This window comes from Vipera ursinii (assembly GCF_947247035.1).
Source record: "Vipera ursinii genome assembly, chromosome: 2".
Classification (NCBI taxonomy): Eukaryota; Metazoa; Chordata; class Lepidosauria; order Squamata; family Viperidae; genus Vipera; species Vipera ursinii.
In genome coordinates, this window is record NC_139513.1 from 62,803,990 (window position 1) to 62,827,789 (window position 23,800).

General features: G+C 36.8%; 1 protein-coding gene across 1 annotated transcript in view; it reads right to left on the reverse strand.

Annotated features, from left to right (window-relative positions):
* Positions 1-1,841: 1,841 nt before the first annotated feature.
* The window catches only part of SYN2 (synapsin II), a gene marked incomplete at its 5' end in the record, with an annotated part of 118,718 nt that continues 96,759 nt past the window's right edge, over positions 1,842-23,800 (reverse strand). Inside the window, 4 exons of the mRNA XM_083353871.1 lie at positions 1,842-2,710; positions 5,826-6,057; positions 11,405-11,465; positions 22,616-22,765. Coding sequence (XP_083209997.1) covers positions 2,575-2,710; positions 5,826-6,057; positions 11,405-11,465; positions 22,616-22,765 — 579 coding nt within the window. The 3' untranslated portion in view covers positions 1,842-2,574. The remainder of the gene's footprint in view (positions 2,711-5,825; positions 6,058-11,404; positions 11,466-22,615; positions 22,766-23,800) is intronic.

The following is a 23,800-nucleotide window of genomic DNA, read 5'->3' on the forward strand; positions in this document are numbered from 1 at the left end:
GTTATGCTAATTACCTTGAGTGCCTTGGAGATTATTATACATTTGGATAATGGAATGTTGTGGGGTATCATGGAATGTCCAGTGTCACAGAGATTGTTATATATACATAAGAAACTAACCCAACACTCACTTGCACTGATGATATTACCTGGCCAGGTAATAAAATGCCTGCATGCAAACTATCAAGCTCAGGGATCACCAAAAACTTCACAGTTCAGCCCTGAGTCATATATGTTCTCTTACACTGTTATATGCTTACCTGAATAAACAAATACTATCACAAAGGACACATATTGGAATGCCAATGTCCAAATTAAATTACTGTAACACACAGTGTGTGGGAAACTGCCCTTAAAAATACTAGGAAGTCTGTCCTAATGCAAAAATGGAATAGCTAGATTGATGTCATGAAACTATTTCATTTATTTTTTTTTAAAAAACCTCCATGTTGTGATTCCGTGCCAGCCTGTGATCCCGGCAGCTGAGTCCAGGGAATCAGAGGAGGAGGAGAAGGGGCCTGGGGAGCCATCAGAGTCGGAGGAAGGCTCTGATGAGTTACCAGACTTACAGAGTGAGGAAGAACCTGGCCCCTCCACTAGTGGTCAAGCTGAAAGCCAGCTGGGCTGGGAGGCGGAGTCAGACTTAGAGGAAGCACAGCTGGAAGACCTCAGAGATGCTTGGAAACGTAGACAGGTCACACGAGTAAATCAGAGGGAAGCAATAGGGTGACTCCAGGGGAAAAGGAGAAAGCAGTGAGAAGCCACGTCTTGGGGGCTCCTTAACAAAAAGGAAATGTGTGGGCAGGACTGGTTTCTGGAGGCAACCGATTGCAAAGAACTTCTGTTTCAAGAGATGATGATCTGTTTATGCTACCAGTGAGTTATTTCCTGTTGGCTCCTGCTCTGTTTTGTTTGTGGACAAGGTCTGTAACTTCAATAAAAGGGTTTTTTTTAATCCAGTCTACTGCTAAATTAGGAGTTGTCTTGTGAAGTAACAAGGACGTAGTAGGCTGGGACAGAACACTGCATAAGAATGTCAATAAATATCTGGTGCAGCTTGTAGCTCAATGATAATGTTCAAAGCCCAAATGGTTGAGTTTGTCAATATATGCCAACATTCAAAGCTGCTGTGTTCTTTTTGCTTTGCAGTCTACCTTGGAATTTCAAGACCATTCTTTATGCTATTGCAGACTATGTGGCCTTGAAAAAAGGCAAGCACATCCTAACTCTAAGGATAAATGTGCTAGAGAAAAGGTTCCCATCCAAGTTCGAATCCCCACTGTAATGTGATAAAGCTACAGATGTACCTTTGTTTTTAAACCACTGCAAATTCTACATGGCCACTGTACGATAAATGAATGGGTTGTATTTGGCTTAATGAGGCACAAACATTATACAAAACACCCATATCTATCTATATCATCTATAACTATATCATTATCTATGTATGTGTGTGAAATAACTATGCTTTCAACATCAGATAAAATGAAAATATTTTTGTCCTGCATAGCAGACCATAAAGATCAGAAAGGAACAGATAGCCTATCTTCCATGAGCAAAGATTAAATGAGGAAATGTGAATTCAAAATATAACTTGGCATAAATCATTCGAAAAGATACAAGCCAAGATTTATAGACAAATTTCATCAGAATAAGTGTATTAATGAAGTGACTGATCTCTTTAAAACTGTGTTTATGAGATATTGTTCTTCTCTGTTTATTGGAAATGCATTTTGACTAAAATAAATTAGAAAAATAAAGCTTCAGATCTCCCTCTGCTATCATTGCCACGCTGCGGAGAAGTCAGGAGAAGCAGACTTCCTGTTAGGTACAGAGCTTTGCATTTATTGGGATGTAATATGGAACTATGGTGACATGAGGCCATGCATGACATTTTACAAACCAAAAGGCACTATTAACAGGCTGCAAATAGTTTCACAACAAACATACGAAGCATAGAATAGAATCATATTATAGACAGACATAGGGGCTCTAACATTGGTTCGTTCTAGAATTTGCTCTTAAAGCATATTGGAAAACTACATTTAGCTGATGGAAAGCTTTCTAAAGTTTCTCACAAGGTGAAAGACAACACAAATACTATTATGAAACTATACCCTAAAGATCCAAGGGCAAGAAACTTAAGTCTCAAAAAAATAGCTTTGCAGAAGAAAGTATCTTGAAGAAACAAACATGCAGCGGAGTACTGGAGAAAACTGTAGGAAAGGGAAGACTTGCAACTTAATAGTGTGCTGCTCTAAAAGACTTCACAACAGAGTGTCCAGTGGGATGATGGAGTGCATTTAACGGTAAGGCCACAGAATCACAGTTAAGGAGCACTGTAAGCATTCGGCTGTAATAGCTTTTCCTCTTGGCTTTTTTTTAAAGTGGCTTTTTAAAAGATACCTGAAGTGTTAACACATTATAGTCCTCTTTTTAAAAAGAGCATAACATATTGCTTAATACAACGGTTGAAACAGCAAAGGAGGATCATTCGTAAAGGAACAGTGTTTGTGAAATGATATTCACAAACTTTCAAACATTTGATGGATATGCAAAACCAAACTAGCCATGGTTAATCTGAAAACAGGCTGGCAAAAGATTTTCTTAAGTTTCGGATGGTCTCAGCTTTTGCTTCATCCTCATTCACAGATGACCGGAAGAAGGATGACTCCGTGAAGTTGAAGGCATTTGTCAGAGATTGTGATTTGCTGCAAGACAGAGATAAAAACTCACAGGTGAATGTTACATACACCTGAAGCTTACATACAGGTTTTTTTTCTTATTCATGACTGATGTAGCCCCCTACCTTTCAAAATTTGTATTACATATAATAGGAGTAGGAGATACAACCGGCAATATCCAGATCACACTCTTGAAATAGATGAGCACAACTGTTTTGACTTGAGAAACAATTATCTGAGTCACATCAAAACTCTCCACTTCTGGAGGAAAGCCTTTTCTGTCGCGTTGCCCACTGGAGATTAGACTTGCCTCAGATTATAATCTTTCTGTAAAGCATTAAAACCTGGTTCTGTTGCAGAGCCTGAGGTAAGTGATTAAGCCTGTATTGTGGTTACATTGATTGTGTTGTTTGGCTTTATCTCGGCTCCCATAATTATTATTCTTTTCTTATGAAACTTTGATCTTGAAGTTACTCCCTGTTAGCTGCCTAGAGACATGTGGTCAAAATGGGCAGCCATATAAATTGAATTACTAATACATAAAGACAGGGTAAGTTGGAGTGGGCTGAATAGTTGAATGGTAGCAGATACCATTCATTTTTTAACCCTATAATTTTTAAGTATATTTTTTTAAAAAGGGGAAAATTCCATCTGTTTGTGCTTTTTATAATTATGTTTTATGACAAACCAATCATTTGCAGTGTACACCTTTTCTAGAAAATCAGAGCAAGCAATATAAGGATGTAAAGTCTTTCGGTTATAATATTTTGGGGTTTAATAGTCATTGAGAAGAGAGGGGTAGAAATATAAAACAGTTCTTTACTTGATTAGGAACTTAAACATAAATGGCTTAATGAAGTATTTATGCATAGTAACTTGCATGCACATGTTAAATCAGATGTGGGTGAGAATACTGTCACTGAGCAGAGTTAATCCCATTAGCAATTTGGTTATGTTTTTTTTTCTTTGTAAGGTTTGGAAGTGGGGGATTGAAATGTGCATTGGAATAAATCTATAACTTGGGATAGGAGCTATCAAGGATGCTTTAAAACTATGTACATAGAGCCTTCAAATATTAAGGCATAGCCCATAAGAATCCTGAGCTTGAAAAAAAATTGTTTACGACTGGAATAAAGAGCAAATTGGGAAAAAAGTTTAAATTTAAATAAAAGGAAAGGCAAAATCTCCTTCAAGTTGAGCTCAACTGCAGGTGACTACATACAGGTATCCATATTGTTTTTTAACCAATGATATGGAAGTAATTCATTATTAAATTCTTTCAAAATATGTTTTTCAACTTTCTGCTCTGGTCCATGGGACTGAAAGATTTTTATGGTCTTCTGTCTAAGTAGTAAATAGGTTCACACTTGCTAAACCTTTTTTTGAGACAAACCAAGGTTTGCTTCTTATACTTCTTAATAAGAATACCACAAAAGAAGGAAACAAAATATTAGGGCTGCCCAAAAAAACATTACACAAGTGAATTGCCTTTGAAATTTAAAATATCTGAAACACCATGATGGAGAAGATGAATTTATTGAAACACACGTAAACATATATTTATTGTAGTCTTCCTTATCTGTGTTATTTTTCACATACCCCAAAACTGTGTGGGGTGAAATCTGGGGTAGTCCACAAGCTTTTCACATACCTCTAAAAATTAACATATCTAGGCATCTAAGCCATTTTTGTCTACAGTCATTAACAGGGAGAGAAATGTTATCCCTGATTATTTGTCAATTTTTTTAAAAAAACTGGAGGTGGAAACCTCCATGAGGGCTGCAGGAGGCAATATTTTTTTCCTCTGATATTTTCTAGTTTATTTACTAGTTTTATATCCCACCTTTGTACATGAGTTTAAGGTGCCACACATCACGCTGCCTCTTTCTAATTGTCTGGTGAGGTAGGTTGGGCCGAGCAAAAATGATTGGCCCAGAGTCAGTTGGTGAGCTGCTGTGGCTAAGAGTGGTTTTGAACCCACTCAACAGAGTTCTAATCCAAACCCTTCACCACTACCCTACACTATCAATTTAGTTTGTTTTAAATTAAATGAGTTTTAAATTTTTATCTCTTCTGGGAAAAAAGTATATGGTGGAAATAATAAAAATGAATAGTGAATTGATTTTTTCTTTTATATGCACAACTAAATGGAATACATTTAAGGCCATTTATTGATTTATCATATTTGTCTGCCTTCTGATTTTTTAAAGATTGTTTTTGTGATTACCTTCTTTCACCTTCACAGCAAAAGTGAATTATGTAAGCCTTGTTATGAAAATTAAGTCTGTAAACTATCAGGCAAAATTTTGGCAACTAATGTCTCTTGGCGCTTTACTATTCCTTGCAACAGTCATGCATTTTGATAATGAAGGCAGCAGGAAATCTTTCTATCTCTAAATTGTTAAGCAATCTACCTTGGGTATTTGAATATTTAAATTTGAATATGTGAAATAGAAATGGAATGTGGTACATTAAACTTCAAAGCAGTTTCCAATACACTAAGAAGATATATAGAGTAAATGGCCATATTCATCCTTATTTTAATATGATGAATTTGACAAAAATTACAGTCAAAGATACTAATAAACCAAATGTAGAATATGAAAATGAGTTCTACTGTATAGAAGTGGTCCTACAAGAAGTGTTATGCACAGAATGTAATAGATAGTTAATGAATGTTCTGCCCATCTCTAGTTTTAATGGTAAACATCTTTTGACAAGGAAAACATTTCCTGGGTTTTCCGATCTTTCTTGTCTGAGTGGCGGCGAGGTTAAAAGTTTAAGCAGATAAGGCTCTCTCTCTCTCTCTCTCTCTCTCTCTCTCTCTCTCTCTCTCTCTCTCTCTCTCTCTTTCTTTCTCACCAGCTGTCTCATAAACAGCACAACCAAAGATGAATCAACATCTTCTGAGACCCTGAGAAAAAAAAGAGGATGACTCAAATGCAAATCTATACATATTACATGAAATTTGCTTTTTTCAGCAGATTTGGAAATGTCTGATGGAAATGTGCCTACTCCAGGTGAAGCAGGAACAAAACTGTTACAAAAAGAAAGGAATTTTGTACTTTTTTAATCTGCACTCCAACCTCTTGGCTAGAGAAGCATTACAAAACAAGAGGAGAAAACGACAAGAATGCCTTACTTTAGCTGAGGATGTGACTGAGGCTTCTGGGACGAGTCTGTAGAGGGCTCAGTCTTCATGTCTACTGGAGGCCCAGCACTTGAAGGACCTGAGGCCTGGGCACGTGGCTGAATCGCAGGGCCAGGTGGACGTGGAGGCACAGAACTGGAGGGCTTTGTTGAATGCCCCGGAGGGAAACTTTGGGATGGCTCCTGGCTTTGTGATTGCATTCCTTGGGGTTGCACTGGGCCCCCTAGGTTCAGCACAAGAAAAACTTCATAATGCATCAGTAATTTTGTAAAAAGCTCTTACAACCAACACTTAATATCAGTCTGTTACTAGAAAAGTTTGGTGGGGTTAGAAGGCCTTAGTTATCATGTTCATGAATTACAACTCAACATAAATATAAATTGCTAACCTTCATATCCACACTAAAACAGCCTTTGAAAATTCACTGCTTTAGTAATTGGACCTAGTGTTTTTTTTTAAGGAAATCAACAACATACAGATAGTTTTCCTTTAGCAATGACAGTTGGGACCACCAACCTGATCATGAAGCAAAGCAATTGCTAAGTGACATCACAACTCTGCTTATGAACTTATTTCAGTTTTCCTTTGCTTTACAAATCTGGAAAGGCCATAGATGTAAAGATTGGTTGCAAAGTTATTTTTTAATCAGTGTTGAGACTGTAAATGGTCGTTAAACAAGAAGTAGGTAAATGAGGATTACCTGTAATGCTTATTTGGTTGGAGAGGGACAGCTTAAGTATCCTTAATAATGCTGGATGTGACAGCAGAAACCTTTATGGCTGATAGCAAGAGTGGCTGGCAGGAAATTTACACACTTAAGCTAATGCCAGACAAATGTACTGAACTATCATTCCCATCATCCCTGGGGAACCTATCACATTGCGAGGAATGATGGGACCTGAAGTCTAAAGCACCTGGAAGGTATCAGGTTGGATAAGGCTGGGCCAGATTAAGCTGCATTAATTATAGTATTTCTCCATTTAAGTTCTCAGGTTCCTGATAAGTAAAACATTTTCCCAGATTGCTCCATTACAGACCAAACACAATGGAAGTTAACAGCTAGAAGGAATCTGTTTGATTTGAACATCTATATATCACAGCACTGTTGGTTTACAAATAATATTGATTCAAATTAGTTGCCTTTTTGTTTTGCCTTAAATGGGAAGGGAATGATGTTATGTTTTTAAAATGTCTCATATATTTGCAGTGGATTTTCAATAAGCCCTTCTGTGAAAAACAAAACAGGCATCTACTTGAGCCAACCACTAAGCAATTAACATACTCAGACCTTGCAACATTAACCCTAAAGCAGTTCCATATTTTGTAAGCAATAGCTAATCAAAACTGAGTTGTAGATTCAGCTGCAGTTGATGTAGTTTTTTTCCAGTGCAACAGCCCCCCTCCCCCCATTCTCCTTAGTGTATGGTTGTTCTGCTTCTATAAACAGTGAAGACAGTGGATTTCACTACTGTAAAATACACATCCAATTTAAGGCAGTTAACTTTGATCAGGACCTATGGAGTCTTGGTGGAGATTGAGGGGTCTGAGGTAGTTGAATCTTTGATACCAGATCTTAAAATGTTTCATTCCAACAATGCTTCATTTAGATAACTTCAGAATTGTACCAAAACACAAAACTATACCAGCATAGCCATCACAGAGTTTTTTAGCCCAATTTTCTTTAGCCCTGATCTCTTGAAATGAATTATGTGGGTCCAATAGATTTAGAATTGTTTTTCTTGAGGGCTTCCCCCACCACATAAAAATATCAAATCTATGATATCTGAAAACATTCTCCCAGGCCTTACACAAAGCTACTTTAGAGATCTCTAAATGATCTCTTTTTCATTTAGCTTTCAAGGATGGAGAGAGGTCTGGGCTTCCAGAAAGATGCAAGGCAAGAACTGACATTTTTAATGAAGTGATGGCTAGGCACATTCATGGAAAAAAATCCATGCATGCTGCAGATTGCACACAATACTCTGGATAGGAAAAGGTTACTATTTTTGCATATCACAGACATTAATATATATAACATGTTTTCCCACTTTGTACAATGTGGGAAAATGTCACACACTTTAATTTGTGAAATCAACTCAGCTGATTTATCAGTGTGTTAGAATGATTTTGCATCATCACTCAATGATGATACTTTCAAGATGAAAAATACATCCCAAAACACTCCTTCAGAACACTATGCCTTTGTTAATATCAGGGAACCTCTACATGTGTACTTTTAACTAGGTCTAGGATTAATTTGGAGGCTTTGCAAATATATATATATATATATATATATATATATATATCATGCCAAACTGTCCCAAACCCCCAAGCCTCTGAATAAAAGGCCAAAGACAAATTAGGCCTATTTAGCTAATTAAGAGAATGAGGCAGGATTATGCAGATGAAGTAAAATTGATACCATACTTTCAACATTTAAAAATAAAAAATACAGAAACATCAATTTTTAAAGCAAATTGCTGTGAAGGAATTTGTATTTTCTCTTCCAAACCCTGGATGCATAGATGCACTTATTTCAGAAAAGTTCTAATGATATTTACATTCTTCACAATAATAAAATAGTTTTTTTAAGATAATTTTGCACACGTTAGAAATTTGGCAACAATTCCTTTTTCGTGCATTTCTTAAAATACCACCGATAGTTATATAATCTTGTTCACTGTTTGCATTAGCAAATTGTGTAGAAGAAGAAGAATTATCTATTCCTGTCCCTAATTTACATTTTTTTCAATAGAAGTATGTGTGACCTGGAAACCTGCCAAAAGGTTATATGCATAAATGTCTGTTCACTACTTTCACTGAATTTATGCAAGTCACAGGTAGATGCAGAAGTGATCCCAGTCCATCATGTTACTAACTGCAAGCTATGTGAACAGGGTTGATGTGTTTACGGCACGGGTGTCAAACTCGCCATGTCACATGATGTGTTGCGACGTATCGCAACTTTTTTTTGCTGGGGTGGGCGCGGCCTCCGCATGATGCAACCGGCCCGCGGGCCGGCAGTTTGACACCCCTCGTTTACAGTATCTAAAGATGGTCAGGAGCCTTGAGATTTAATTACAGCCGATTGAGAGATTCTGAATTAGAATTGCATTTTTTATGCTAAAAAGCCCATACTTTTTTTTTGCTTATTCTTTGCTGTATATAAAAGGATTTTTCCCTCTTGGGGAAAATCATGTGCTAGAAACTACACTGAAGACAGATGTAACTTTTTTATTTTGACATTAAGCTGTACAAAGTATTTCACAAAATATATACTGCAGTCACACTTCAGCATTTGCTCGCTTTCTTGCATTAGTTTGGTACAAAAAGGTAGCAATAATAATAATAATAATAGCAGCTTTGACAGAAATAAATAAAAAAAAATAAAATAAAGCAAATCATCCCCCCTCCCCCAGACATTAATCCTACATTTTAAAATACCGTTTCCCAACTCCCCACAATATTGCACTTGAGCATGCGAGCATGCAGGTAAACATATTGGCTTGCTTCTTTACTGTTGAGCCAGTAGACTAGTGCATGTCCTTCTATGACCATCTGCATGACCAAATGCACTGATATTTTGCTAAGATGCAAATCTTTTATCTGTGGTCAGTACACATACACACTTCATACACACAGAGAGAGCCCATAAACAATGCACAATAGCATCTTTAATTACTCAAACTACCCACATGCAAAAGAACATCCATGGCTTGATATTAATGGCATTCATTTGGCAGGTTCATTTTTTTTCCACTCCAGAATGGAATGCTGTTTTTATTCTCTTGGATTAAGATCTGGAGGTGAGGAAGACAATGAACCTGATGTGAAGGGAATACACTCACGTATAACCAATCTCCTCAGTGTGGTTATCAAAAGATCATTATCAGAAACAATGGTCACACAAACAGAATATACTTGTTCATAGACTAAAAATGAGCAGGGAACAACAGCATGCACAATAAACATCAAACCCACCATTAAAACAATGTGTAATTCTCACATCTTGAATTTTTTTAATTTTTTTTTGCAATTCTCACTAGAGTTTGCAAAGGAAAAAAAAATCAGACCTCAGCATTATGTCAAAAGAAAACATACTTGTTTAAATTAACCTAGGGACTATTATTGACCTTATTATTTATCTTCAATTGACAACATAATTCATTCCCTCACTTCTACAGAATGCTTAAGAGGTGCATTTGAATGACTACAATAACAACTTAACTGCCTGCCTGGATATTGCTTGTAAGGTTATGCACACAGCCCCTGGTGTTGTGACAGTCATAAGCAATTATGGCTATAAGAAAGTTTAGCAAAAGTACACCCCTTCCCACCTGGGTCAGGTACCCTTGTTTTATTATTTACATATACTTGAGTCCCATGTACTACATTCTATGGCTAAGCTTTTGACTCTTATGGGCATTCAAGATCCACTAACATTCTTTTCCTACTGTACTTACTATTTAAATGCTAGATTGGATCATAGTGGCATTTTAATGTACCCTAACTGCTTGGCCATAATCATAATAAATACAGAATGATATAGCAACACATTAAGTTCATGAATTACATTTAAAAAAACCCTGAAAATGTTGGATAGCATAATATTTAGAAAGGTGCTGATTAATTGCAGAAAGCTTTTCTTTTTTTGCTAACTATCTTAGCTAAAGAACCATAGCTTACCTGAATTATGTAGATAAGGTAATTCTAGTAAACATTTTTTTTAGTTTGGTAGAAAACCAGATGGCTACTTCATAACCAACAAAGAAATTCCCCTATTGAACTTAGATACATTCAATATCAAATCTGAATCAATATTGCACATATGTGGCCCATTTTTGTAGCACTGAAGCTAGTAGATACAGATTTTTCCCTAAAAATTCTGCACTGAAAATAGAAGATATTTATGCATTTCTGGAAATAATTCTTTTATATTTTGTATGTAAAAATTAAAATAAAAATACTGGTTTTTCAATTTATGTATATGTCTTAACTCAAAATTAAGCAATCTTTATAAAATTATAAAAAGAAAATGCCTCATTTAACATATTAATAAATGAGACTTTTCAAATATTATAATCACTTTTCAATAATCATGCACATTAAAAAAACCCAAAATCAAATATAGCATACATACTCACAGAGTTAAGCAAAAGTATTATATCTCAGCCAGGGTTGGTTAGCCTTTTTTTTACCCACAATATAGAATACTTCAAAAATACTGTCTAACCATCCATAATATACAGTCTCACTGACTTAGTAGAGGCACAATTCTTGTACACTGTACACTGTGGACAACAGCCCTGAATCACAAGTTATACAGAGAAACATAAGTAAGCATTACAACACAAACATATAAACAACCAGACAATATATTTGACACTGCATAGAAAAAACACAATCCAGGTCAGCTGTGAAACAATGAAAAAAACTGCACAAACAATTGGTATTGTTGATTTCTTTCTTTTGGCTTTAACCCCTGTTTTAAATTTCAAAAATCTAAGTCGCCTGGACTTGTTTTGGTCCTACTGCAATGCCATTACAGTCGAGAATGTATTGTAAACAACCTTGAGGAGGTGGTCGCTGGGATGGGACTTTATTTGATTCGGACTCCTTAACTGATCCACTCTGCAAGATAGAAGAAGAAAAAGAAAAAAACCACAGAGATGAGAGTGTAAGAAGGCTAGAAGGCAATGAGAGTACACTGGGAAATATAGCTTTGTTTGTTAGAATTGATCTCTTTTACCACATTAAAAATTTCTCTGAGGGCCAGAATAGAAATGACTCTTGGTGTATCATTAGGAAGCACAGTGAAGGGAATGCAAAAAGGCAGAGATTTCACTGAAACTGCAGGACACAGAAAGGGGAAATTATCCTTTTCTCTCCTGCAGTGGTCCTAACACAACCTCATGGTAACCATTCCACCCCAAAAAAGCTCCTATTGGCACAAAGAAGATCTTTTCTAGAGTAAGTGGGAATTCTTTCCTCGGCTCCTTTCTTAACTAATGGATTCCAGGTAGCTCAAGGGAGTGAAGAGGGAAACAACAAGGGCAGAATGGAAAAGTTGTTGCACCGACAAATTTAATACTGTATATATTTGGGGGTAAGAACATTCAACAAAAAAATATTTTAATATAGTTTGGAAATGTCCCACTAAAAAGGCACAGCAACTTCAATACATTTATAGCTTATATAATATGAAAAGCAAAGTTGATAATACAAAGGAGACAGATTATTCTCACTTTCAGAACCATTTCTACAGAAACTGGGTATTTTTTTAATTGATTAGGTACAGAAGATTGATGATGCTGTCCTCAGACCAATAAAAATCAACAAGGGTCTGCCATATTTGTAAATAGTACTCTACCAGTGGAGCAGTAAACAGAAGGGTGGAAAATTTATTACTTTTGTCTGGTGAATGTTGAGAGCAGAGCTTGATCTTTATTGCTGCATCATGGATAATGATGGACTTGACCTTATCTCTTAGTTTAAGTGAACAGATTTTTTTTCAGTTAAAGAAACTAATCATTTGTTGGTTATGGAGATTCTGACTTTGACGGAAAGATTATAATATTTCATAAAATATCATGGACTGCGATTAAAAGGTACTGGTTAAATCTGTACCAACCCAAGAAATCTATGGTCTATGCTTATGATAGTCTATCTCAAAGGAAAGGTCTTTGCCTTAAATTAGGGTTCCCAGTGTGACCACTCATATTTCCTGTTCATTCCATTTCCTAAAATATATCTTTGTTTAAGCATTTTGTAATCTTAATAACTCTTGCACTTTCCTATGGATGCACTTGTTGCTCATTGAACACTACCTGCAGTTCTCTGCTTGTATCAATATTCTGTTCCTACCACAAGTCCATTAAGATGCATATACAGTTCAAGCTTATCAGATACCATGATCCCTCCATGTCAAGATTTATGGTGACTCAAAAGAGATGAATCAAAATGACATTTTCTAATGACAATATCTCTTATCCAAGGAGAGAAAATATCATTTTTCTTACAGGAATGGGTCTTAAAACCATAAGTATTAAATGAATTTTTAAAGTGATATTTCAACAATTTGAAATGTTTTCTGTTAGATCAGGGGTCCCCAACCCCTGATCTGTGGACTGGTACCAGGCCGCAACATGCCACCAACCGGTCCGGACAGCCCCATTCGTGTGATGCAGGCAGCACACAAAGCCACACACTTTTCTCCACAGAACTGGTCCCTGGTGCCCAAAAGGTTAGGGACCTCTGCTGTAGATCATCTGAGACATCTAAGAAAGTTTAATTTATCCTCTCATTAATACCACAAATTTATTATATGTTACTGTGACATACAGTAGTCCTCATTTAATGATTACAATTTGTACTGGCAATGCTGTTAGTACATATTGTGGTTGTTAAGTGAGACATCACATGACTTCAATGAATTTAGGACCTCACTTCCACCATGGTCATTAAGTGAATCGCCTGCAGTTGTTAGGCAAGAGCCAATTTATTCTAGTGGTTAAGGCATCCAGTCCTGCCTTAGCCACGAAAGCCAGCTGAGTGACTTTGACCAAGTCACGCTCTCCGCTTGACCCACCTCACCGGGTTGTTATTGTGGGGAAAATGAGAGGAGGTGTGTTGGAAATGATTGTCACCTTGAGTTACAAATGGCAATTACGTGTCCATAGGACACAGCAATGTTTGCAAATGGCTGCTGGTTGAGAAGCACCCAAATATTGAATACATGAACGTGGGGACATGGCATGTGATGAACATTGTGAGGACAAGTTGTAAAGTTACTTTTTCAGCAGCATGGTAACTTTGAACACTCACTAAATAGAGCAGTCATTAAGCAAGGACTACCTGTATTTGGATCCTATAGGATATACAGAGTTCTAAGGGTTCAAAAAAGAGCACCTTTGGAGTACAAAAAATATAAATTAAGACAAAACCTTTGTACTTTGTTGCTGATTAGTTATTAGTTATTAGTTAGTTACATGATAGAAGGTTCCGGCCACCTATGAAGAATCTTGGATGGCCAAAATACCTCTGAGTAAAAGTTCTTGTAGTGAAGCTTTTATTCAGTTTGAGGAACAGGAAGCATTATGGTTTTGAGTTACAGATCTTCAAAGCACATCTTCAGATAAAAAATAAAGATGGACTTAAAAAGGTATCTAATCAGGCATTAGGTAGATCCCTGCTAAAACTATTACTGAGTGCTCCAAACATTCTTATGATTTTTCCCCCCTGTATTACATGGAAGATCCAGCAGTTGCCCCAAATACCTTCAAAGAACTTACATGAAAATGTTAGTGTGGAATATTTGTAGATGATGTTATATCTGCCTCTGAATAATGTGCCTGCATGCCAAGACTGAAATGAGCAAGATTATCCTTCTGAGCATATAGAATTTGCTGCTATATAGCACAGCATTCCATAGGCCTGAAGGAGATCAATGTAAAACATGCTTCCCAAATGCCATAAATTATCCGGGAGAGAAAGGAACTGCTTGCAATCAAGACAGACCCAGCCAGCACTGATTCCATTGGATCATATGAGGATCGAGTTTCAGTGAGAATAGCACCACATATGCTCCTTATACTGATTCACCCCAGAATGTTAGTATAATAGAAATAACTTGAGAGAATTCTTTAGGTGGAATTTAATAGGACTGTAACTGCACAAGTGTAAATTCTTAGGCAAAAAGAACTTTCTGTGCAGTATTTTCCTCAGGTTTCCAGAAACTGGTTCTTGGTATTTTAGGAATTTGAAACTATAAATATAACTATAACTATAAACATTTGGAACAATATACCATCTTAAAGTAACTGTCTAATGGCTATCCCTAGCTACCATGAATATTTCAAGATCTTTTTCTTTTTTAATTGTTGACCTAATGTAGATAAACTGTAGCACCTTTTTCTAACTTTTAGATTTGAATTTTTGAATGTAGGAACTACTACACTAAAGCTATATAGCTCTCTTCTAGTCATCTGTGTTCCTCAGATATTTTTCATTAGACGTTTGCTTTGACTTGAGGTAGAGGAAATTCAAAGAGATTTCTTCGATCCTTTTTTTGTTTGCTTCTGATACTGAGCAAGCAGAAGTTATGTTATGTTAGAAGGGGTAGATCTGAAGCTCTAGAATCACAAAAGTCTCTCAAATGTTTTTTTTAGTGTTCTCCAATGCCTCTCTAAACATAAATTCTGAAAGTCTGCAGTATAGCTTATTGCAATGTTGAGGCAGAAAACATTTTTAAAAAAACTTCTAAAAGTTTTAGGTCCTAAAGTAGACTTAATTGTACTTAAAAAAATCAAAACATCCCCTACAAAGTTTATCCCCAAAGCTGAGAGAAAACAAAACGAAGAGTTCTAACCTTATCTACATATGTCATAAGGGCCTATGCATTTATTATTACTTCATTTAAATTACTAAATTACAGCAGCCCTCACACTACCCACAAAAATATTCAGTAATCATAACCATCTCTGCATAAGAAAAGTACTGCCTTTAGACATTTCTCAGGTGTTCAGAGATCATACACAAATAATCATGTATCGGTTGAAACGCATACTACTGTATGAGATGACCATTGTTGTGTAATTTCATATATAAAAGTGAAAAGTTAAAAACATCTTAAAAAAGTGCTTTTATACAAAGTTCCACAGTAACTAACATTGAAGTATTACTACATAACAATATCTCCATCTGCTGGTGCAGAAACCAATAAACACTGAGTTGCCACATGTTAAGTATTCAACAATAGTTTTTCCTTGTATTCTTTGATGGTGTAATTCTTCCAATGTGTTTTGGCTTCTGATAATGTTTTTTATCGAATACAAAAATCTCCACCTTTGTAAGTATAAAACTGGGATCCACAATATTAAGCCTAAGGGCACCAGTGTGCCCAGAGAAGTTTCTCTTGTGCCCTCATGGTTCACTGCTCACCTGACATTTTGTAGACTTTTGTAGACAATTTTTTAGTAGACTTTCCTAGGGCAGCTACCACTGCTCATGGCTTGCTGCCCAATTCAAAATTGGCATATACTTCCATTTTACATATATGCTCCCCCTTCTTGAAGATTCTTTTCATTTTAGCTACAAGTTTGGGGGATTCCCGATATAAACACCGCCTCTCTGAATTTTCCATCCAGCAAGAAATCTGTGGCATACACCCTGTGCAAATTTCTTCTTTGTTTTGCCAGCAAGCTTTGGAAGAGTACTTTTTCAATGTATTGCCAGTTCTACATTTGATAGGAACCATCTGCAAATTATTCCCACATCCCATCTAAGATTGATGAAATATATGGCTTAAATAGCTTCTCTTTCTGGATATTCTATGAGAACAGTCCTTAAAAGTTCAAAACCTTACAAAATTTGATAATCTTTTAGCTCGCTTAACAAAAATATTAATTTAATTTGGATTTTTTTTCTTTCTCATAGTCACTACAGTTTTTGCTTTTCAGAGAAAGGAGCATAATTGTGTCTGCATAATCTGGTGCATCTGTGTGATCTTCACTTTTATTTTAGTGATGCTTCTCTCTGTTGGGGAAATTTGATAAAATTATTTCAATGTTGTTATCACCTCCTCTAACTAAGCAGTTTTCCATAAGGATGAGAACGTCACAAGAAAAGGATTCTGCCCGGTATCATTTTTCCACATGAATGCAAAAGCTACTGGGCCGTTAAAAAGTGGTTTGCACATTCCCAGTATAGGAAAGGTAACCAAGAAAAAAATTGAGTGATGCTCGTAGTCCCTATACTGTTTTTTTTTAGTTCTGATTGAATCTGCTTTTTCAATGCTTTGGGGTAGCCTGCGGGCCTTCTATGATAAAAAATCAAAAGGATAAACTAGTCCTTGATTCACATACTGCAGCTCTAGCATGCAAATGCTGAAGCAGCAAAGATGGAGGAGGAATAGCTAAACTCGCTGTAGAACTACCAGAGATGATGTTTTGGTGACTGGGCAGTAGATGCTGAAGTCCTGCAGCGGAGGCTTACATGACTTATTCTTTACTTGTAACAAATACATTACCCAAACAACTGTCTAAATTCTTCATATAACAAATTCATAATGCAAAACTATTGATATTTTGGATATATTTAAAATCATATATTTCTAGCTGCATTTTGGCTGCATTATTAAAATTTATCTTAAAGTCTTTGTTCAATCTCATTAAAAATAGGAATGGACTTGCTTTCAGTAGAGGCGAGCAGTTTCCACAAGATGGTGCTACACTCTTAATGGGGAGGTGGGAGAAGAGAGGTAAATTATGCTGACCTGATATATTTTGGACAGAAAAACAGACTGAATAAAATAAAAAGTCATAATGCCTTTTTGCTCTTATATTTTTGTACTGTGAAATCTCCTAATGAATGTATGTGAACATAAACATATTAGTATATATGTAGAGACATAGATGAAAAAATACAAAATTTGAGCATGATCTTAAAATTCATTATTTGTAGTTCTTCATATATTTTAAAAACTTTATTCTGTACCCTTTGACAGTTCCAAATGATCTATAAAATATTTATAATTTTTAAATCCCTTTTGGATCATTTTTATTGTTTTATTTATGAATATATGTGCATTTGAGTCTGTATATGAGAGAGAATATTTGTGTATATGCATATAAGTATTTGCATTATATAGTACTATTCTAAGTTCATATTATTCAGATTTTAACTTCTTGCTGCAAACAAGGCTTTTAGCATAGACTGATTTAATATTTTTACCCACTTTTTCTGGTCTGTATGTATTTCAATAACTATCCCAATGTCAGTTTTTTGTGATACATAATCTAAGTTTGCACTTCAACTTCTAGAAGCTTGAAAAACAATTCTGAAAGTCTTTACCTCCTCAATGGTGTCTCCATCTAATTTTCAGATTCATTGTTTTGGCTGTTAGGGGAAGGTAATGGTCCTGGTGTTGGTAACGTTAATTGTTAATATTTGCTCATTGTAATAATTGTGGTGTTTCTCTTCTAAGATCCACTGTGATTAAGAGCAACATTACTGCATCATTAGCATTCAGTAATATCCTAATATTATTTGAGGAATTGCTTCTCCCTGGTTATATCCATCCCATCTGACCTGGAAGAAGAGACATGCTATAGGCCTTTTCTGCTGTGGTACCAGTCTTATGGAACACCCCCTCTCCCCCAAAATGAGTTTGACCCCATCCCTGTTAATTTTCTGAAAGTCCTGCAAAATCTGGTTATGCTGTTAGGCTTTAGGATCCCAGGGGACAGGTGAGGTACTTAGGTAGCTCCAGGGCTTTTTTTCTTAAAACAAAAAGAAAAGAAAAGGTGCCAGAACTCTCATCTTGGCAGGCACAGGAGGTGGGGAGGGCAGGGGAGTGGCGCTGTTGCAGTCAGGGGTGTGAGGGGTGTTGGCGGGCTGTCCCCCGGGGCCGGAGCCGGTGCGGCTGGTGCTGTGGGAGCAGTGGGGCACACTCTATATGGCAAGGCTGCACGGGGTGGGCAGCACAGGTGGTGCAGGCCAGGCGATGCAGGGCGGCCACTTAGGCGTGCAGGTCCAGCACTGGGTAGGCCACCAGCCTGGCTGACATGGGGGAGCACAAGGAAGGAGTGCACATGAACTCTGCAGAACCCACCTCCCACTCCTTGTCCTCTCTTACTTACCTAGTTGAGATGGTGTAGTTGGGCAGCAGGGAGGGATGCAAAGTTCCTGCCAACTCACCTTCGCTGCAGACAACTTGCCGATGCAATGTTTGCCGGCCGGGTCTTTTGGCACACTCAGCAGCAATTCCTATTGGCTTTCAAAAGCCAATAGGCTTTTGAAAGCCAATAGAGGGAGTAGCATAACTTGTGCAAAAGCTTTTTTTGTGTAAAAAAGGTGCCCAAACGCCATTCAGAGCATTCAATGAGAAAAAAAGCCCTGCTTTTATGTTTTAATCTTATGATTTTAAAAATATAGTTTTTTCTATTGTAAGTTGCCCCAAACCTCACCATGTGGATTGCATACAAATATTATATAATCGGTAAATAAAGGTAGAACATATGTTAAATATACATCAAATGATAATATGCTTCCCTACAAAGTCAATTCTTGCTCAATGACAGACCAAGGAGTTAACTCGGAAAGGCAAGAGGAAAATGGTAGGGCTGAGGAACTTGTACAGCAGGACAAAATCACTCAGATCCGGACTGGCTTGGACTCCGACTGGGCGGAATCCGGTGGAGTGGAAAGGGCAGGTCTTGATCATACCATTTGGGGTGAGTTTGACCCTATGACTCTGGATGATATGGACAGGATCATGCGTAGACTGAGCACTACAACTTGTTTACTGGACCCATGTCCCTCCTGGCTGGTTTCTTTGAAGGAGGGTGTCTTCCCCTCTGCCTTAAAAGAGGCGGTGGTGAGGCCCCTCCTCAAGAAGCCTGCTCTGGACCCAGCCTCATTGAATAACTACCATCCTGTCTCCAATTTTCACTTTGTAGCGAAGGTTGTTGAGAGTGTTGTGGCGCGTCAGCTCCCGCAATTCCTGGATGAAGCGGACTATCTGGACCCATACCAGTCTGGTTTCAGACCCGGCTACAGCACGGAAACGGCACTGGTCGCACTGGTGGATGATCTCTGGCGGGCCTGGGACAGGGGCTGTTCCTCTGTCCTACTTGACCTCTCAGCGGCTTTTGATACCATCGACCATGGTATCCTGCTGCAACGGCTCAAGGGGTTGGGAGTGGGAGGCACTGTTTTACTGTATCTCGGTACTCCCATGTTACACCACTCCTGCGTGAGCTGCATTGGCTTCTGGTTACCCTCCGAGTGCGATTCAAGGTGCTGGTAATAACCTTTAAAGCCCTGCATGGCTTAGGCCCGGGGTACTTGCGAGACCACCTGCTGCCATTGTCAACCTCCCATCGCCCGGTTCGCTCCCACAGAGTCGGCCTCCTCAGGGTTCCGTCGGCCAGGCAATGCTGGCTAGCAAGCATGCTAGCAAGCATGCCTTCTCTGTGGGCATGCCAACACTCTGGAATGAGTTGCCTCCGGAGCTGCGGACAGCCCCTGACCTTCAGTCCTGCTGCCGTGACCTGAAGACGTGGTTGTTCCAACAAGCGGGCCTGGACTGACTACGATTTTTAATTAGGCTTTTACTGGGTTAAATTGTTTTGTAATTTGTATTTATTGTTTAATTCTCTTTTAAATTTTTTACTCTATGTTTTTTAATTTTTATTGTTGTGAGCCACCCTGAGTCCTCAGGGAGAAGGGCGGCATATAAATTTAATAAAATAAATAAATAAATAAAATCTAGAAGAGGTATGTGCAACTTGTAGAAGGGAAAGGCCCACACTGATAAATTTAAAATCTTTGTGGTCTGCAAAGAAATGCTGGTGGGCTAATCAATGATTTGGTGACTAGAGGAGCATCTACAGTGTTGGAGCTCGTGGTCATGGTAAGCCATGGAGGCACTAGGCAACATGACTTTCAGGGCAGTGGTGGTGTTTTTATTACTTTTTTTTAAAAAAAAGTCTGTGCTCTGTTCAAGGGTGCTTGGCAGACTGCATATACAGGCCTGGTCTAGAATTTATTTTGGAGCAATCAACTATCTAGAGCAGGCATGTCAAACTCATTTTGTTTGAGACAACTTCTTATAAAAGAATTGCCATTAATTTGTTTTAATAAAATAATTTAAATCAATTTTTCACTTGATTTCAAAGTAAATGAATTATATTGGTTGACAATGAGATTTTTTTTAGTACAATTGCCAAATGCAATAAACTGGTTTTAGGTATATGTTACTGGAAGGAAAAAGCAATCCTTTTTGCGTTACTGATCCCAGAGAAGCATTTGCATGTATGCAGGTATCCTTAGGGTGCCATAGTTATGGATGAGAAATATTGGTTGCAAAGTTGGCATTTCTGGATGTAATACAGATATTTTGGACTTAGTTTTGTTTTTTGCATGTTTGATATTTTTAAAAAGGCATATGCTACTGACTACGCTTATGCACATATGTAACATCTTTTGCTAGAATACATGACCACTGCTTGTCCAGAATGTGAAAAGTGAAAGATTGTGACTAAGCAAAATTTTAATGTACAGATAATACTACCAGAAATTATTTTAGCATTTTTAATAAATGTTGTTATTGATGTTAAGCTAACCATGGAAAACATCATATATTGTTATGTATATACTATGTTAATTATTTAAAGACTGAAGTGCAACATAACTAGATTCTAAATAATCTATTTTTCAAACAGTCCAAACAGTAAAAGTAAAGTCCAAATTAAGAATATTTCATTCTTAAGAATTGTTTAATTTAAAGTGGTTTAGTTGTAATAGATGGTTAGATTCAAAATTGTTTTCAAGAGTATGTACAAAGGATACTATTTTTTTCCAAGCATCAGCTAAATTAGATATACTATATTGAGAAAAATGTTTCTCATTTCTTTCCTGTTACCTTTATGAAATCATCATTGCAGAGATGTTAACATAGGAAATAGATTATTTTGTTATCTAATTTTACCTTTCAAAAGACAGAAGCAGATGAAAAATCTGAGGTTCTTTCCTGTTGGCTTTTTTGAATTAGCTGTTTTAGATTCTAAAAGTTTAGTTCCTAAAGAAGTAACCCTGTAAATAATTTTAATGTCCTCCTCTAGTGCAGGGGTAGGCAACCTTGGCTCTTTTATGACTCAAGGACTTCAACTCCCAGAATTCCTGAGCCAGCATGGCTCAGCTTGGAAACCTCTCCCTTTCCCCTCAGCATGGCTGGCTCAGGATTTCTGGGAGTTAAAGTCCACGAGTCATAAAAAAGAGCCAAGATTGCCTACCCCTGCAATAGGCTTAGGAAAGCCAATAGAGGGAGCTTTTTTTTTTTTTTTTGCAAAAAAATAGGTGCCGGAATGCCATTCTGAGTGTTCTATGAGAAAAAAAGCCCTGGGTAGCTCCATTATTATTGACAACTGCTGCCCTTTCTTAAGTTTTAATTGTGATTTTTATTTTTTTTCTGTTAGTTTTTATATGTTAACTGTTTTATAATTTTATTGCACGCCATCCACACCGTCTTTTCATGAGATGCGCAGTCATATACATTTGATGGATGGATGAATGAATGAATGAGCCTATTACTCAAGTAAGGTGCCAGGGAATTTATGTTACTTAAAACCAAATACTAAAGAAAATAGTATCACCTACCAACAAACTGAATTCATGTTCATGATCTAATATCTCCTCACTATAGTAAGTTAGACATGTTTATTACTTACGGATAAGCAGTTCCTTCTTTTTGAACTTCGGAATAAATGACCAGTCAACATGGTCAATTATGATCTTCTGGTTAGGTTTTGTGTCATGAATGAAAATCATCAACAGCTAGGAATGTTTAACTATTTTGAAGACTGACTTGAAGGTACAAACGTACTGAGATACCATTGTATATTTAATTACAATTTGATCATGCTTTTATCTAAAACCATTTTGGGCCTGGAGAAGACAACAAGCATAGCTGGTAAACATTTATTTTTAAATAAATAGAAAAATATATAGACACAAACACACATATTACTACAATCACCTAAAATATTATTTATGGAGCTGTTTATGTTTACCTTGAGAAGAAAATGAGCAGAAGCAAATAAGAGATGATTATAGGCTATATTGTCTCAGTTAATTAACAAATAATAGATATTTACTGTATCCTAAAAGTTTATTTTTACTGTTTTACTGCTTTACTTTCTATTGATCTCTATTTGGATATTTTAAAAACAGCATGTTTTTAATTCTTTTTCTATACCTAATTATGAGTCAGCATTCCTTACCTGAGGTTGCTGAGTAGCAGTTGGTTTCTGAGGAGATGGTATAGGTGTTTTAGATAAAAGTTGGTTCATTCTGCTTACAACAAGCTCAGTTATAAGCTGTTTGTCTTCAGCCTGGTGCTCACCAATCAAAGGCATTGCAGAGCCCATAACCTAGAAGATATAGAAACTGGTTAGCTAAAGAAAGGTAGTAATTTTTAATGCTGTGACCCACACCACTGTGATTATCATTTATTTTGAACTGCATGGAAAAGAGAGTTAAAAATAAAGGACTGCAAAATATTGTAGATTTTTTTAAAATTCTCCTTAGCCAAGACTTGGGCATTTAGGGTTATTAGAAATGATGAAAAGGAATGCTTTGTTTTATTTTTTATGAGAAGAAACCTGAACTGGAATACATTAAAAGTGGATAATTCTAGTTTGGTAAATATACCTATTTATAGTACGGATATTGCAGTGGCTTGATTGCTGCATCAAGACTTGCAGAAAGTTTGCAGAACCAATACTACCACGCTCCAAAACCAGGTCCTCTTTGAAATGCAAATCATATGCATTAGCTACCCATCCGACATACATAACGGATGGCTTTGCACTAATATAGCTCCATACATTGATCAATGGTTACCATTGTGTGCTTGAGGAGTTCTGGAGAAAGAAAGCCCATAATCCCAGGCATGGTCAAATCAAAGTTTTACATTCCTGCAAAACACTTAGTAAAAAACAACCTAGGAAATAAACATCTAAAACTTTAAATACAGTTTTTAGAAAACATTTGCAAAACATACCTTAGTTTATTAATTCTACGAGTCTGTCTGAACTACACTGGCACAGTAGCTTTATCTGCACAGTGAACTGTATTAAAAATATCAAGATTCCTTATTCATGCAGACTTCTTATTCATTCAGACAAACTGAGATTTATTCAGTGGCCATGAGAAACAGCTTTTCTGTTTCCACCTCATGTGGAATATTACTTTTTTAGCTCTTTGGCTTCCTAGAAATATTCTCCATAAAATTATCTTTTCTCACTATCAAGTTTGTATTTTTAATAATGCAAGGTATTTCCTTGCAACATTATTTCTATTTACTGTAGAACCAGTTTCATGCTGGATATATAGAAAAGGTTTCTTTAACTAATCAAGTATGAAAAAGCTTTATTTGCTCAAAAATATTTGACAGAGATAATCTG